Source organism: Ursus americanus, chromosome 1 (assembly GCF_024610735.1).
Source record: "Ursus americanus isolate L20-20 chromosome 1, mUrsAme1.1.p, whole genome shotgun sequence".
NCBI lineage: Eukaryota > Metazoa > Chordata > Mammalia > Carnivora > Ursidae > Ursus > Ursus americanus.
In genome coordinates, this window is record NC_142127.1 from 56262167 (window position 1) to 56280008 (window position 17842).

The 17842-nt window shown below is 37.7% G+C and overlaps 1 protein-coding gene across 9 annotated transcripts in view; it reads right to left on the reverse strand.

Annotated features, from left to right (window-relative positions):
- ZNF385B (zinc finger protein 385B) overlaps positions 1–17842 on the reverse strand; it is a 296219-nt gene that overhangs the window by 61899 nt on the left and 216478 nt on the right. For 8 of the 9 annotated variants that reach the window (XM_045806235.2, XM_087861857.1, XM_087861856.1 and 5 more), the window contains one exon: positions 1382–1420. The exons of the other annotated variant lie outside the window; for it this stretch is intronic. In XM_045806235.2, coding sequence (XP_045662191.1) covers positions 1382–1420 — 39 coding nt within the window. The remainder of the gene's footprint in view (positions 1–1381; positions 1421–17842) is intronic. 9 annotated transcript variants of the gene reach the window in all.

Sequence of the window (17842 nt, forward strand, 5' to 3'; positions counted from 1 at the left end):
AACACAGCCCTTTCACCCCATTCCTTTGTCACCTGTCATTAACTCTTGCTGCCTTTTATCCTTTGAACAACTTACCACAAATCATGTAAAAATTTTATCCTCTATGTTTCTCACTTGGAATAGATTTTCTCTATTTTCCATTTGATTCTTTTTTTTTTTCTTTACAGCTATTTCAGGAAAAGATCCACTTTTTTCCCTCTGTCTGTATCTCTTTTGTCCTTCTCTGCTGTTTATCACAGGATTCTATGATTACATTTCTTATTCACATGTCATTTCGGGGAACCCGAGTTAGTTGAAAGAAAACTTGAAATTGTCTAAAAAAGATTGCTCCACTTGCCAACTCAGCTGATACCATGAAACAGATATGATCTAGCTGATAATTGGAGTGTTTGCCATCTGACACAGTAACTACAGGTACCTCAGTCATTTCAGGGGGATCCAGACATGGAGGAATATAGAGGTTTTCAGATCTCTCTCTCTCTCCCTTTTTAAAGTGTCATGTGAGGGGCGCCTGGTGGCTCAGTCGGTTAAGCATCTGCCTTTGCCTCAGGTCGTGATCTCAGGGTCCTGGGGGTGGAGCCCTGCTTTGGTTTGGGCTCCTTCTTCAGAGGGAGCCTTCTTCTCCCTCTCCTCCCTGCTCCTGCTGTCTCTCTCTCTCTCTCTCTCTATCTCAGTCTCTCTCTCAAATAAATAAATAAATAAATAAATAAATAAATAAAATCTTAAAAAAAAAAGTATTAAGTGATAGAATACTTTTCTTAGCAGTCCTATAATACTCTACAACTTAGATGAAAATAATAACTATGATGTTAATTTATACTAACATATTTTTTTCTCCTAGTAATGCGTGTCAGTCCTCTGTAACTATAATGAGATATGTAGAACTAAGTTAATGGTAATTCTTTTATTCAATCACCAGTTTTTAGGGTGAATAAAACATTCAGGGTGAATAAAAACATTTTCATAAATCCTAAAATGTGATATATGCAAGTGATTCAATTTACTCCAGTCAAAACTATATACACATATCATAATGATTTCACATGTAGAATACTCAGGAAAATTATTGGAGATATTGCAATTAATGACAGTTAGAGTTTTCTTAAAGAGTCAGTTGGCTTTCTCACAGACATTTGATTATTAAAAATAAACAAGCGTTTTCAAACATCTCTATTAAAATGTTTATATCACTTTTAAATGAACAAGTGCCTTGTAAATACTCATTAAATTAGCTCATGTTCATTCAGATTACACAAGAAAGCTACCTATGGACTGAGAAAATTGTGATTCATTGGTAAATAATGCTAGAGAAGTTTTGTTTTGTTTTGTTTTTTTAAGGAAAAAAAAAACCCATGTACTTCTAGCTACCAATATTCCTTACCTGGCAGAATTTATTGGTCCCAAATAAGCCTCTTCTTTTCTAAAAAAGTAAAAGTTAGAAGTAGTCATCTGGAATTTTGAGGCTAGCAAGCACATTTACACGAAATTTTTTAAAAATTCATTTTCCTTGTTCGTCTCTGATTAAAAAGCCTGCAATGCTTACTAACTAAAAAGCAGCAAGAGTTAACACTTGCCACTTTTTCTAATGAAAATCATGTAGAAATGAAAAGCAAAACCTATTAGTGCAATTAACTGGGAGGTAATAAAAATGAAAGATGGGGTTGTGGCTATTACCAGGAATTGAGGAGATAATTGGAGGCTATGTATGGACAAATTAACTATTATATTATAGTACTTATAAATGAATTAATGAAGCTGGCCTTATCACACCATCTCTCATATTTTCAATATGAGAATAAGAACAAACAGGTATCCTTGGTGGCTTCACCAAGATGATGGAATCACAAATCTGTGTGGATTTTTAAAAAGTGTTCTTGTCATCGAACATACCAGAAAGTAATTTACAGCTTCGCAGTGTAAGCAATCACGTAAAAATATGCAGCTGCAAATAAAACTTAGCCACGGGGAAAAGCCACACCGCAGCAGCTCACTAAAGGCCGGAGCGACGCTAAGGGTGGGGAGAGAAACCAACGCAGGGGCTACAGGATCAAACGGCTTCATGCTACGCGATGTTTAGGTTTGAGGCAAAGAACTTAGAAACACAACCTTCCTACTACCTCAGTAATTTTCGAGAGGCCTGATATTCAATTTATATTCTTGTAAGAGTCTTAAATGTTATTTCCCTAGCCATCCAGTGTGGCTGGGTATCGGAGTAAACAGAAGCACCACCCAATTAAAACACGAAGGAGGCCGCTCAAGCAGGTAATTCAAGGTCATCTCCTCTGTGGTTAAATGGCTCGGCGTCTGCGCTGTTCTTAAAGGCAGAGAAATGTCATCTTAAACTCAGCCCTCTGTTTTAACCCGCGTACTGAAAGGCCTTTGGTAAGCCCTTGTTATACCATAATGGGCAATACGAGCTTTTCTATTAAACAGAAATAGAAATCAGGTTTTTGATTTTTAAAGTTTAAAAGTCAGTGATCCAACAAACATTTCTGGAGGCCTAATATGTCAGATATTATTCCAGACTAGATGGCGTAGGATGAGTCCAACATTAGGACATATTTATAATTGTAAAAGTTAACAAATGAAAAAACAGTATAAACTGTATTTAACTGGGGCTGGGGAAAAGAAGTGACCTTTAAGCAAAATAATGAGGCCTGCGAAAGCACATAAAGGTCTGTCTCCTTTGCCCCGCCTCTATTTAGGGCTTTTACTCCGTTTTCTGATTTTCTCACATTTTAAGCACCCAGGACCCTCCCTTTACCAGTGACGTCGATGTGTTTCATCCCAGGGGTATTGGCCTTTCAACTCCTTTTTTAGCTGTGGAATAACAATAATAAACATCATAATAAGAGCAGCTTAGATTTACAGAGCTCTTCCATGTGCCAGGAATTACACTAAGGGATTCTTCAGTGGAGTCTCCACCGTCACCCGAGGCAGATATGATTAGTATCGTCTTTTACAAATGAAGACTCCAAGGCTTTGAGAGTTTTAATATCTTGTCACCCTGAGTCTGAAGGTCTGAAGCCAGGATTCAAACTCAGGTGGGAATCTCTCCCCACACTGTTCCCAGCAAACGGAGCACTGAGCAGGGGTGACTGGTAGTGTATGTGGCGCTGCTGGCAGGGGTGAGATCTGAAGAAAGGATGGGTGTTTCTAGCCCCTCTGTAGCCTGGAGGACAGCTGCCTAGTCCAACTACACATAAGCCCACTTGGTGTGTAAGTAAGTTTCCTGGGAGGTGAGTCTGGGTGTTTCTCTTTCTGATCCATTTTTGTCACTCTTAGAATAAGCCCATTTCTTCTTGTGCAACGTCAGGAGAGCCAGAAATAAAGATTGCGGCTGTCCTGTCCTCTTTCCCCATTGTAACTGTTGGGCTTGCTCACAGAATAAAATGCTTAAGAGAGGGACTACTTAGAGATTACACACAGCCGGGGACGGTCATCATTTACACCCGCCGTTGATCTCCTGCAAAGAGGACCTCGACGACTAAACCCTTGTGACTCAGGGCTATCTGGAGGTTTGGCAAAGCATCATTTTTTAAAGTGCAATATTACCAAATTACAGTAGTACGAAAAGAATGACTAGTTTTCATCCCTTCCTTTTCCACTATCAGATTTATGGAAAAGAATGTGACAATAGGGTCTCATTAAGACCTCAAATATTCATAAAGTGACACATTTAAAAGTGATAGCTATATCATTGAAGAGTAATTTCTCTGAGTTACTTCAAAAAAGGTTTTGCCTTTTATATTTAAATACTCTGACCACATGCCTTAATATTATCGTTTTACTTTTTTCAAATCCTCGAAAACTTAAATAGAAACAAAACAGACACAGCTATCACAAAGACCCATCTCTTTTCTCAAAGATCAAGAGATAGAAACAACTGCATATTATTGGCAATGGCACCTCAACCACACAGCTTAGTACTGTTTTGGATTTCAAATCAGAAGGCTCAGTAAAAGTAAGCTGCATGGAACATTACACGGGAACCGCACGCTACCACGAGAACTGCATTTTTGCATCTGGAATGTGTACAAGCACAGACTTGCCTACCGACACAGCTTCTCCTACCCAGAGCACCCTGACAGGGGGCCACATGGATGCCATCATTGTCACTGAAAGGAAGACAAATGGCATGCCACTCTCTCCACAGATCGTTGATTCAGCCGGGAGCCATATGTCTGCAAAGGTGCTTCCCCCAAGTACCTCCAGCTCTTTGCTAGAACCACACACTGGCTGTGCCGTGCTAATCAAAACATCTGTGTCCCGATAGCCATGGGTTACCATTCCTCACTAGAAAGTCAGTCAGTCAGTCAGAGCTGGTATAAAGGCTACAATAAAACAACACACGCTTAAGGAAATAATAGGCAACAGGCCACATTATATCTTTGTCTCAGACCCAGTAAAGCTATTACTACTACTATTACTACTACTACTACTACTACTACTACTACTACTACTACTACTACTACTACTTCTTTATCAAAATATGGTAGGCTGTGGAGTATTTTGAGGCTGGTTAACAATTAGCAGTATGTGATTGCTGTAGAAATGAAATGGGATCCCAGGATCTCTTTCCAGACTCTCCCTAAGTGAGAGTCAGTAGTCTCTATCGAAAATAGGAGTGGAGTCAGCCCAGAGATTTGAAGCAACCAATCAGAGTAGAGCACAGATTAGACTGTCATCCACTCCTCCTTCTGTTTAAATAAATTTTGAAGGCTCGATATCTGTCACTCAAATTCCATATTGTCAGACCCTCTTTGAAACGTTCTGAGATTCATCAAACAAGATTGTATATTCCATTGACAAAAAGGATGACTAAGTAAGGAAAAACACCCGGGGATCTATTTTGAAGATCTATTTGGAAAGAAAAACTGAACTGCATTTTCCAGTGGTTTTTGGAGAAATTCCATCTTGGTTTTATTTTGGGAAGAATAAAAAGAACATACAATGCTAAGAGATGTGTGTTTCTGCCATAAAATACCGTCCCCTTTCTAGATCACTCTCATGGTTAAAAGATGCAACATTTTTAGAGGTTAAGTGTTTCATACCAACTTAGTTCAGTACTTGGAAATTTTTGCTCCTTTTCCAACACATCATACTTTTATAAAGGCATGATTTTCAATTTTCACAAACACTATATTTTCTTAAAAACTCATTGATTTACCAAAAGTTATAAAAAAGTGGCTATCATTCACTGTTTTAGGAACTGGACATACAATGAAAAGCAAGCAGTCACAAAATAAAATACAACATTGTAGTTGAAGAGACCTGTATATCTAAAGTAATAAATAAGGTATTTTCAGAGTGTTTAAGTACTTTTAAAAAATCAGGTGGGAGAATGGGAAAAAAACCACAACGTTTACCACAGAAAATTCCCAAAGACATTTTGGTTGTCTTGAGACAACTGTGATTCAGGTAATTTGCTTGTAAAACTGTAACAAATAGGGGTGCATGGGTGGCTCAGTCGTTAAGCGTCTGCCTTTGGCTCAGGGCGTGATCCTGGCGTTCTGGGATCGAGCCCCACATCAGGCTCCTCCGCTGGGAGCCTGCTTCTTCCTTTCCCACTCTCCCTGCTTGTGTTCCCTCTCTCACTGGCTGTCTCTATCTCTGTCGAATAAATAAATAAAATCTTAAAAAAAAACTGTAACAAATATGTAAAAATAATGACACTATTCCATCATTAGGAAAGCTGATACTGAGTTCTGAATCGTACAGCAGCTGAAAGTAAGGCGCGTGTTCCTCAGCTTTCAAAGTGACCTGTGAGATTTCTACAGAGGATGTTCTTCAACTACCAAGTACCAAGACAACAAGTGGATGTCAGAACTACTATGATCGTCACAACCCCAAGGAGAAAGTGATCTGCATTTCAGAAATTCTCTGAGGATGACGGCTAAGTGCTAGGTGCGGCTCGCACGGAAGCCTTCCCAGACGGTTTCTGCGTGGTGTGGTTGGCTTGGCACTTAGTGATTAGCAAAATGAATACGAGTTACTTCTCCTGATTTTTTAAATAAGTACAGATTTGTTCCATGATCTATCAGTTATGAAGATACCACAAGAAAATAATGTTTTTCATTTATAACACTTCTAGAATTTTAAAAATTTACCAAATGGTAAAAGCAAAAAAGCAAAAAGCAAGCGATTGGGTGGTTTCACCACTTCCCTCTCTTCAGTGGAAAACCAGTTGAAAACTTCTGACAGATAATTTTAAAACTATTCTGAGTAAAAGGAAGAAGTTTCAAGTTCTTTTTTTAGACAGTAGTTATTTTGTTAATGGGAGATGCCACAAGATTAGACCTGTGTACCTTACTGAAGCCGCACGTCTAATTCTGACAGTAGAGCCTTGTATGTAGCAAGTATGGTCAGTACAAATGCAAATGTTCCATTTTCCTGGCGGCTCCACATGCCTGGTGATTTTCCATGCTGCCAGGGATTAAGAGTGATGCAGCAACGCTGTAGTTATGCCGCCGGCTAATTTAAGAAGCCACATCAAAGAGCATTTCAGAAAGTTCACTTTAACAAGTAAGACTTTCAGTTTATGTCCGCAACAGTTTTGGGTGTTGATGTTCCTATTCAAACAACAGATGAGTAAGCTAACCAAATTCAATTGCATATTACCCATATTCAGGTTAAACAGTGCATTTTGAAACGTCTAATCGGTTAATGTGATGTATTAAGGAAGCCCAGACCGCTCTCCAATTCCAACTGCTGCTCTCAACATAGGGAAAAAGCATTACGGTAATGAGCTGAGTTGTATCTCCTAAAAAACCCAATGCTTTTCTTTGTTTCCATTCTCAAACAAGCGAATGTTTAGACGTGACTGGAAACCACTGAGAGAGAGGTGTTTTTCCATCAGGATGTGAAGAAAGTTCTTGAAAGCTTTTTATTTTATCTTCAAGATTTGATGGTTCCTATGACTATAATATTTTTTGGCCAATGGATGCATACAGATATGAAAGATCTATAACGCTTGTCAAAGATAAGGTAACCAAAAAATTCTTAGAAGTTGTTAGATGTCCGTATGAGAGAATGCAAAAAAAAATTAGAAAATTTTTAAGAAAAATGAAAACTATGTGGAATCTTTTAGGAAATTAATAAGAATTTCACTCTACTGTGAATTTCAATAGCAAGAAGTAATAAAATGATAAATCCTACTAATATTTTTTTTCCTGTGGAAAAGTTACGACCTCCAAGTATTTATATTTCTCAACAAGGTATATTCGTATTTCAAAAACAAATAGCCTAACATATGCATAGTTGACAATGAAGTATGCCACCCCCTGCCCCCCCGCCAAAAAAGTCCCACTAACAAAGTTAGAGTACCTGCTTCACAGTGATGGGAACAGAAACTGGATTCACCAAGAGAAATTAAACGAAATAGGTCAGCTCTCTCCTGTGTTATTTAGTATTGTGTCTTCTCAGGGTGAAATAAAAAAAGAAATTATTTCAGGAATATGGACTAAAGAATCGTTTTTCAATAGATGTGCAAAATATTCAAGAAGATAGAGATTGATTTGAGGATAGATCATGAGAAGTGATTATCCTATTATACATTGGAAGGAGACCTATCCATCCTGCAGTTTGAAGGAAAGGATAATCTGAGATAGAAGATAGGCACTTTATTTTCGACCTTTCCTTTTGTTTTTAAAATAGTGACTTGAAAACAGCCCCCAAAACTTTGCCTTCAAGATTAAATTTCCATAACATAAAATTCAGTGCCAAAGTAAGTCTGAGGAATATCTTTAAAAAAAAAAAATAGAATTCTTCATACCTTAGGAGGAAAAAAAATGCCATACCAGTAAGCAAAGACTACTTGCTGATACTGATGGATGTAGCTTTAAAAGTTATTGGTGGAAGTCTCCAAATACAATTAAGTAAGAATATGTTTGCCTGTGTTCTGGTAAATAGGCTAAAAAAAATGTTACAAAGGCTTTCTAAGAGGCTAGGGAAGCAATGAGCTTTCCTGATTTAAAAATCAATACGCCTCCCGAACAGCCAAATGCATTAACTGACATCCTCTCAAAACCATTCTGTCAAAGCTAAGTTTGAAAGGCTGTTCGGTAACTAATCAGATATATCCTGATGGTGAGGCAAAACAGGTCCGTGACACAAATTAAAAAGGTATAAGATGAAAAGAAAACCCCACCAGGCAGGAGGAAGTGCGAAAGTGGAAACCCAGGCCTGTTTGGATGCATTCTTTATTCTGCAAAGCAAAGTGGAAATGAAATGTTTTTTCCCCAGATGCAGGACAACACATTTCTTACCCTTGCGCCAAGAAGAAAGCTGACAGTTGAGGACTGACGAGGCTCAAGGCAAGGCAACAAAGCTGCAGTGTTCCAATCCCGAGCATCTCAGGTTCTTTCTCTCCTTGCCACACTCTCCTTACACAGTGGCAAAATGTCAGAGATCATTTACGTTTTCAAACTGCTTTTTAAATTTGTTTTAGTTTGAGCTCCAGAACCCTACCACCCCGCAAAAAGGAATCCTAACTGGAAGTTTAATACAATAAATACTGAAAATGGTGCTGGTTACAACTGGTAAGCCAGGCCCCACACCCACCAGCCTGATTTTAGTCCAACTTCCTCACTTGAAAATGAGAAAAGATTTGGAGAATTTTAGTGACTTGCTTGAACCTCTTCAGCTAAGACCAGAACCCAGATCTCTTGCTACAGTCGCCAGATTTGCAAATAAAAATATAAGATGCCCAGTGAAAGTTGAGTTTCAGAAAAACAACAAATCACTTTTTAAAGTAAATATATGTGCCAAACATTGTATAGGATATTCTTATACTGAAAACAATTTGTTGTTTACATGAAATTTAACTTTAATTGGGGATCCTGTATTTTATCTGTCCCTGTTTCTTTGTGTGTTTTTTTTTTAATTAATTTATTTAAGTCATCTCTACAACCAACTACATCAATGTTGATTCTACGGTCCTTCTCCTTACAAGCTTACTTTGTCACGCTTAACATTTTAGGGTTTTAATTAGGAAAGTAGTCCCCGAATGGTTTTGTGCACAAGTGACATCAAAAATATTTTACGTCATATATTTATCTTGCTATTGACTTTTTGTATGGATGTATATGTGTATTCATATTAACTCTTCTCAGCGAAAAAAGATTTTTGGTTCAACCCTGCATTTATATTATATAAAATATACCATACTTGAAAAGTAAAATAAAGAGCTTCAATATTATGCCTTACTCTGTTCTCTGCGGTGATAATTGCTTTATTGAATAAAGCTCTGTTAATGGTACAGTTTGACATTTAACATTTATCCATTTGATTTATAATTTTTAGGTGACTGCAGGAGGCTACAATTCAAACTAAAAGTAGTCTGAACTGAACTATCTTTCTTTTCTTCTGAATTTGTAAGGAAAGTAGTCACTGGTAGGTAAAACTATTTTATCCACCAAATGTGTTTCAAATATACACAAAGCCCTTCCTGCCTCTATATTCTGAATAAAACATATAAAAGAGAAAATGAATACAGCAAATGGAATCATCTTATTAAAAATGTGTCTAGCTTGCTCATATTTTGGCCATGGGTATCTCATTAAGATTCCCTAGTCAAGCAATGGAGAAAAACCTACATGCACCACCTAGCCAGTCGTCAGGAAATACAGAATCCCTCAGGAACATTCCTGAAAAGTTTGAATGCTATGACGCAAAAACCATTTGTATTTATAGTCTATCTACTCCTTATGAAGATTCTCAGAAATGTTTCCAAATTTTTCTGTTTTCCATTCTGAAATTCAGCCTATCGGGATGCTTGGCACCCTCAAAGTCTTCGTGGCACTCATTTGAAATTTTTATTCACCCTTTCTGCCTCCCCCAACCTTTAACACTTTTACTAAAGTTGGACAAATACCTCTATCTAACAATACAAGAAGTTCATATTCACTTTATTTAAAAGATTTTGTATAATTAGCCAGGAATCACCAAATTTCTGCCTCACAACAAACAGTATCACAGAAACAGTTGCTGGCAGCTCTCTAACCACGGCAGTGCAACCGGCCTCCTAAAGCTGGGGTTAAAAGCTGGCCTCTGGAAATCAATCATGCTCTCGGCAGAGAAGAATATTTCAGTGATATGAAAGCTGAAATGGAGACTATAATCTTTTGTGATTACCCTCGAGGCCGAAGCAAACGCAAAAAGGAAAGTCCGTGAATTGCTGATAATTTCCTGTGATGACCGATTTCCAGGAAATTCTGATATGACTCTTGCTCTGTAACAAAGTGATGGTTCCCCAGAACTGTAGCTTCAAAGAACTCCACCTCTGGATGTCACAATGCTTCTTCAGAAGCTACTCATCCATTAAAGAGGCGAGGCCTGTGAGGCAGCAGCTCTCCCTCTGAAGACAATGGAATGTCTGATTGCACAAGGAGCGATGAGCTATGTGCTACAGGCTGTTTTTCCAGAGAGCTCTTTTATGAAGGAATTGATTGAAAATATATGTTTTAGGCCTTTTTTCTCCTCATAGAAGTTTAAAGATGGATATATTTCTCTGCCGTTCCTGATAGCTATGTAGCTATGATTATCTTGGCTTATATAATTTTGAAGGTTTTATTTGGTCTCATATTTGCTTTCTTCTTACATGATTGGCAATTGAAATTCAGGTAAAAAGGGGGAGGGGGGGTAAATGGTGATCTCTAACGGTCAGGAGTCCAAAGAATTTTTAGAATAAATTTCCATTATCAATACATGAAGATAATTTAATATGTTGGCTTCTATGAATGGGTTTAAAATCTTTTTAAAAATGTTATGTTCACTACTGCTAGTTGAATGAAAAATGTGAGAATAAAGGTTCCACGTTTGGAAGTCAGTTATATTTCATTTTATTTTTGAAAGATTTTATTGATTTATTGGAGAGAGAGAGTGCGCAAGCACAAGCAGGGGGAGAGGCAGAGGAAGAGGAAAAGGGGGAAGCAGACCCTCCATGGAGCAGGGAGCCCGATGCACAGCTCCTTCCCTGGTTCCAGGGATCATGACCTGGGCTGAAGGCAGCTGACTAAGCCACCCAGGTGCCCGGAAGTCAGCTGTATTTTAAAAGTATAACAGAAAACATTGTTACCTCTTAGGAGTCAATGACATGTGTCATAAGTGCACAGCTCTCAGGTTCAAAATACTTTTATCCACAGCCTTTAAAACCTACATATTATTGAAGGTAAACAGGCAAAATGGAATTCAGCCAAACCAGTGTGGTTATTCCTCACCTCCGTTCTATACCCTCTCCCCAGCCCTGCTCCGAATTCAGTCGCAGCCTCTCTTCCTCACTTTTAGACAGCCAGGTGACTGTGATCTTTAGGAATGTCCTGCTGCTATCTCATTCAGCTGACTTAAATCGAGTACCTGGCTCAGCAGCAGGCAGAACTACTTCAAACGGAGTGTAAGTGTCTTAAACTCAAGAACCAGGTCTTAGCCATGTACATATCTTTAGCATCTACCTTAATTAGGATGGCTCTAATTTACAAAACCAGCCCCAGTGATAAATATAACTTGGTTTATTTAAGGTGATTGGTTAGGAAGATGAGATGAAGGGAATAGACATACTAATAAGAATATTAATTTTATCTATAAGAATAGAGCTTTGCTATTTTAAGAGTCCTTTCATAAACATGATTTCATTTGATATTCATGGGAATTTTAAGTTGTTCAAAATAACAGTATGGTGACATGCTGGCGTTCCTGGTTGGCTCAGTCCATAGAGCACACGACTCTTAATCTCGGGGTTGTGAGTTCTAGCCCTACACTGAGTGTAGAGATTACTTCAAAATAAAATCTTTAAAGAAATAATATGGTGATATGTTATATAGTTATGATTTTTTTCCCAGACTGTTACTAAATTTCAGAAATTTTCTACATATTGTCATATCCTCAATCCTCCATAAACATAATAAGCCCACATTTTCATGATATAATGATAAAGATTAGGAATGTACTATCAACTCTAGTTGTAAAATGTGGAAGAGTGGAACTAAATGACTTTCTCAAGGTCAAAGAAAATGAATCCAGATACAGGTGTTGTGGCTCCCGGTCCAACGCTCCTTCCCTGTGCGATGAAGTAGATCCCGCTCCCCTCTTCCCTTCCCCACTCTGACTCCTGCTTCTCCAGGGGACATGAAGCAGAATCAAAGCCAGGTAGGACCGTTAGAGGCTTACTTTGGAACAAGGCAAGCAGAATTACTTCTCTGAGACCAGACGGAACGTTCCAAGTGGCTTTGGGGAGGAGGTGGGATACGACAGATGAATGAATGAGGGACTAAGTGAATGCCACCACCTCTTCAGAAGCTAAGCACTTCAAAAGTTGAAAATTAAGTATATACCATGTGATAATGGCTATTACTAATCATTTCAGCATCTAATAGCTTCAGCTTATTTTTAGGAAATGAAAGTTTTGGGGGTTTGATGAGATTATTATGACAATGAATCAACTTACATATTATGGATGTTTGGTGTCTACATAAAAAAAAATAAATTAGACCCAGATACATGTTTTTAATTATTGGAGACCTATAATTATTGTAAATCATAAACCTGTGAAAGAGATAGCTATATTTCCTACTACAACACTCAGATCTTTATTTGGCTCTAGAAACTGTTCACAATAAGAAAGAAGTATGAGAATGACAAGATAAATCTATCTTCTAAATAGAATACACTGAAGGGGTGCCCTGCTGGCTCAGTCGGTAGAGTGTGTGACTCTTGGTCTTGGGGTTGTGAGTTTGAGCCCCATGTTAGGTGTAGAGATTACTTAAAAATGAAATCTATAAAAAGTAAAATTAAATTAAAAATACATAGAATACACTACAAAGGAGAGTTTTTCAATGTGATTTTAGGAGCCACGAGGATTTATTGGGTATTTTAAAAAATATGTCCTACTTAAATAAGCTGTTAGAAATCTACACATTTAAATTCAAGATATGTTAAGGTGGAGGCCAGCTCTTGCTTGTCTGATATTTAGCTTTTTTTTCCTTTTCAGTGGCAGAGCTGTTTACTGGAAGAAATGTGAAGGCTGGATTATATTCTTCAGTGTTCCATTTTGCAAAAAGGGTGCAACAATGACACATGTAGCCTATTTTCGTATGTGGGTGTGTTAAAAGGATTAATTGTAGAATGTCTTTAAAATATGCTAAAGCTCTCTGATACTAGAATTCCATGAAAATAAGGTGTTGTTCATATAACTAAAGTTTTTCCCATCCTATTTCAAGCATCAGAACATAAAAAGGAAGGTAAAAAAATCAAACTGACAGCTAAATCTGTGAAAAAAGTATTTTTCCAAGATTCCTACATGGTTCCGCAAAGATGTTGAAACTTCACAGATTGCTCAATAGCACTCCAATTCTTCCTTAGCACTCTCAATGACAATTCTAAAAGTAAAGGGGTTGGAATATTCCAAAACATGTTTTTCCTTCCCCAAAAGAGATCTGAGACCTAATTCTGAATACAAGAATCTAGAGGGAGGGGGAAAACAGTCTGTGCTATTGGATGGATTCCCAAATTTTTGATAAAAATTTTTCAGAAAACAGCACCATCAATTAACGTTTATAGAAGACCCAATTTAGAAATACTTTTTGGGCTGGAGGGAATGTTTTACACAATAATATTTTGCTACTTCTTATATTTATTAAGCTACCTTACTTGACCACTGACACATGAAGACTTGGTCACTGAGAGAAGCTCAGAACAAGGCTGTTGTTGGTTTCTTCTTCTTTTAATTAACTGGAGATTTGGTAAGAATAAGGTAAATTATTTTAAGAAGATGGCTTGACATAGACACTTTTTCCAAGTTGACTCTGCTCTTGAAAAATGCTGACCTGGGACAGCGCCAGGACTGAAGACCTGTCTTGCCAGAAAATCTGATGTGCCCTCCAAGTACACATAATCCTTGAAACTCTAGCACTGAAGATGAGGCTCCAGAGCCATGTGAGGTTGAGCCTAGGATAATGAAAGAGACATGCGAGAGGACACAGCATGGTGGGACTACAGATGCCTCTTTTCATAGGCTTCTGAAACCTTGTGTTCCTTTACCGCATAAGGGCCCATCAAGGTCTTAATCTGATGTTTCTTGGCAGCTTAATCAACTGAATTGACTATTGACTATGAACAGTATCCTCTATTATGCTATGGTGAATTATACAAGAGGAGGAAGTAATGTCAGACAGTGAGCAGCTTCTGTCTTATTCACCATAACCCTTTCTTAGCACAATGACTGGCATGTGTAGACATTCAGTAAGAGGTTGTGAATGAATGCCTTTTCCTAGATGCCCTGCACAAATAATTTATTTAGGGATAGAGAAGGCGTATAAGCACACATTCTATAAATATACATGCACACATACATACATACCATATAAATAATATCTACATAGTCTAAAGGGGTTTCGGCAGTGTGTAGAGAAAAGGAGATCTGAACACAAAGTCTATAATAGGTAAATCTTGACACTTTTGAATAAGGCAAAGGACATGACTTAAATTTTAAATAGATATGTTTGTAGTTTGAAGAGAAGAGGGAGACAATAGTACAGATGATCACTATGTAGGTTTTTTTTTTCCCTCCCAGGTCATGTTCATGTACTTTGTCATATTGAATAGGGAGTAAAAATTTCCGGGCAGGAATCTATGCTTAACTATTTGTACATAATCTTCATTAGTTTTGTACCACATTTCAAAGGTGGATTCCTATATACATTTTTTTTTCTAATGATCTAGGGGGTTGCTGTTGACTTTTTAAAGTCTGTTAACAGGCCATCATCCTCCCCTTCTCCAAATAAATTTCAGTAACCATGGAAAATTTCAACTTGGCATATTTTAATAAACATTTCTTTAGGATATATAGGAGAATATGATCCTTCAATATATCTTAAGCATATCATGAAAATAAAAATTCAACCTTATTTTTATTTATTTTATTCTCTATTTTATTTTTATTTTTGTAAATTTTATCTCTATTTTACTTTAATTTGGATACATGTATCACTTCAAGTAGCTGGACATACTAATATCCTAGGAAATAGGGAATACATAACTTTTTAATGACAGCAAAGCATTAAAGGAGTGAAAAAGAAGCCTCAAATGGCAAAAATTCACAATTGGTTGCATTAGCAGAGGTAAAGTATTTTATTTAAATTAGAGGAAAAATCAAATAAAAGAAAAATATGTGTCCAAGTGTTTAAATAAAGACTTCATTAGGTAGTGAAAGTATTAAAGACAGATTAAAAAGTTAAATGTTTTGGCTCACTTCAGGTTTCCTTACAGTGACACCTCATGAGAAACATGGTATGAGTTAATAGCAAAGTAAATATGATTTTGATTCTCAATTTCTTTATTTTTTACCTCCTTGATAAATATATTATAAATACATTATTATGTTTAGTATGAGAAAGAAACATTTTAAATATTCATTGATATTGCCAAACTATGAATAACCGAGAATCTCAAAGAATTTAGAATGAAAAACAGTGGACATATAGATCATGTCACAGATTGTCATGGATGATTCAAAGAGTCGTATAGTGATTTGGGATTTTATACTCAGAAATAATCTTTATTCTGTTCCACATATTTGTTCCTGTGTCAGGAAAAATTAATTTCAAGTTATGTAGTAAGAATCAGATTTCACAAAGATAAGATCGCTGAGCCTCTTGCAATAAAACAGCAGTGACCTCTATTGTGCCTGTGCTTTCCCAGAGCAGTTGAAAAAACAAGGCAGGAATCAGAAAGACATGTGAAATAATAGGCACAGAAAGTACCCGCCAGTTGGGAGAGAAATTGACAGGAGACTCGTGGTCTCAAGGTGGCTCTGGATCATATCTATAGCTCCGGAGAGTCACACAAATGCATCTGTGCATGTTCCCAAAATGTGGCTGTTAAAAAGAAACTTGACCTACTTATCATCACATACAATGTATAGGTTGGGTATATGTCTTAGTCTGTCCGGGCTGCCATAACAAAATACCATAGCCTGGGCGGCTTGAACAAGAGAAGTAGATTTTATCACAATTGTGGAGCCTAAGCTCAGCGTCCCAGTATCATCAGGTTCTGATGAGAGCTCTCTTCCTGGCTTGCAGATGACTACTTTCTCACTATGTCCTCAAATGACAGAGAGAGAGAAAGCTCTCTGTGGTCTCTTCATATCAGTGCACTAATCCCATTAGGAGGGCCTCACCCTCATGACCTCATGTAACCCTAAATACCTCTCAAAGACTCCCTCCCTAAATACCATCTGCAGGTGTTAGGGCTTCAAAATATGAATCTGGGGAAGAGGACACAAACATTCGGTCCATAACAGTATGTGTGTGGCTATACCTTCTAAATGGACTTATTTTATTTTTTAATTTTTAGAAAAGATTTTATTTAATCATTTGACAGAGAGAGAGAGCACAAGCAGGGGGACTGGCAGGCAGAGGGAGAAGGAGAAGCAGACTCTCCCCTGAACAGAGAACCTGATGTGGGGCTCGATCCTAGGACCCTGAGATCATGACCTGAGCCGAAGGCAGATATTTAACTGACTGAGCCACCCAGGCGCCCCATGGACTTATTTTATCATACTAAGTTGATGCTATCCGTCCTGCTAAGTATTCAATTTATTTCAATTCTGAAGCCATCTCTTACAGTTAATTAAGCACCAAGTACTACCCTGGTTGTTAAACACCAAATATTAAACACCAAGTATTATCTGGTTTGAAGAAGAAAAAGATTGGATCCATAGTAAAGGAAATGAAAAATTCTAGTTCTAATAGGAGAAACAATCATGTATATTTTGGTAGCTACCAAAACATCACGTACAATAATTAAAGGATGACCATGAAGCATTTGGCAAATTTAAATAAAGTGAAAAATAAATTAGCAAAAATAGCTCTACTGGGATACAAAAAAAAATTATTTTTTTCTAGCTTTTCTTTAACACTATAAAGTTCAGTAACTATTTTCACTTTGCCTATATTTCTTGGGTTTTGTTATCTTGCCTTTTTTAGTCTTTTATTCTACTTATAAGTTTTTTGGGCACTAGAGTATTTTTGTTTTATTTATTTCATTTATCCTCTTCCTCAAACCCAGTACTCTTTAGTGCCTATGTTTTCAATAAAATCCAGTAATGAATAACTTTCCCTTTAAACTAACTGCACTTAAGAGTAGGGCCGAGGACAAGAGACTACTACAAGTAGTAGATACTTGCAAAGCTTCCACACCATCCACACTGAGAAAGCTGGACCTATAGCTGCAGGAAAGTTTATAACTAAGTATTGCCTTCGAGTGAAAAAGAGATGACAGTTCTCTGGAAAATAAAATTCAAAGTGAACACCTGGGCTTATCGCCTCATGCTTAGGACTCAGAAATGTTGGTATTTCCTTTGCTGGGTGGAGGAACATGTACATTGAAAAGTAAAAAACTGGGGCCCTTTCCTCCCTCCTTTTCTCCTCTTCAGGAAAGTTTTACTGAGCTCCTGGGCCAGAAACTGGGCACAGGAACACAAGCGAGCCGCAGGCCCTGTTCTCCAGGATCTGGCATTCTAGGGAATACAGGTAATCAGGTAATGAGACTGTGGTGTGACGGCTGCTATCATGGAGGCAATCTGGGGGTACTTTGGAAATACAGAGGATGGGCACTTAATTCAGACTCGAAGGTCACAGAAAACCTCCCGTGTGGAAGGGATATCTAAGTTGGGCCCTGAACGACAAGGAGTTGAAGGTGGGCAGCACGGTAGAAGGGCGTGTTAGTGGGTAGCCAGGCAAAGAAGTCCTAACAGGGCTGTAGGTATAAAGGTTGAGATCTGTAAAAATTTATGTTTTGGTTTGCAGAGACTTTTACCTGTAAGTGGCTCAAAACAGCCCCTCGGTAA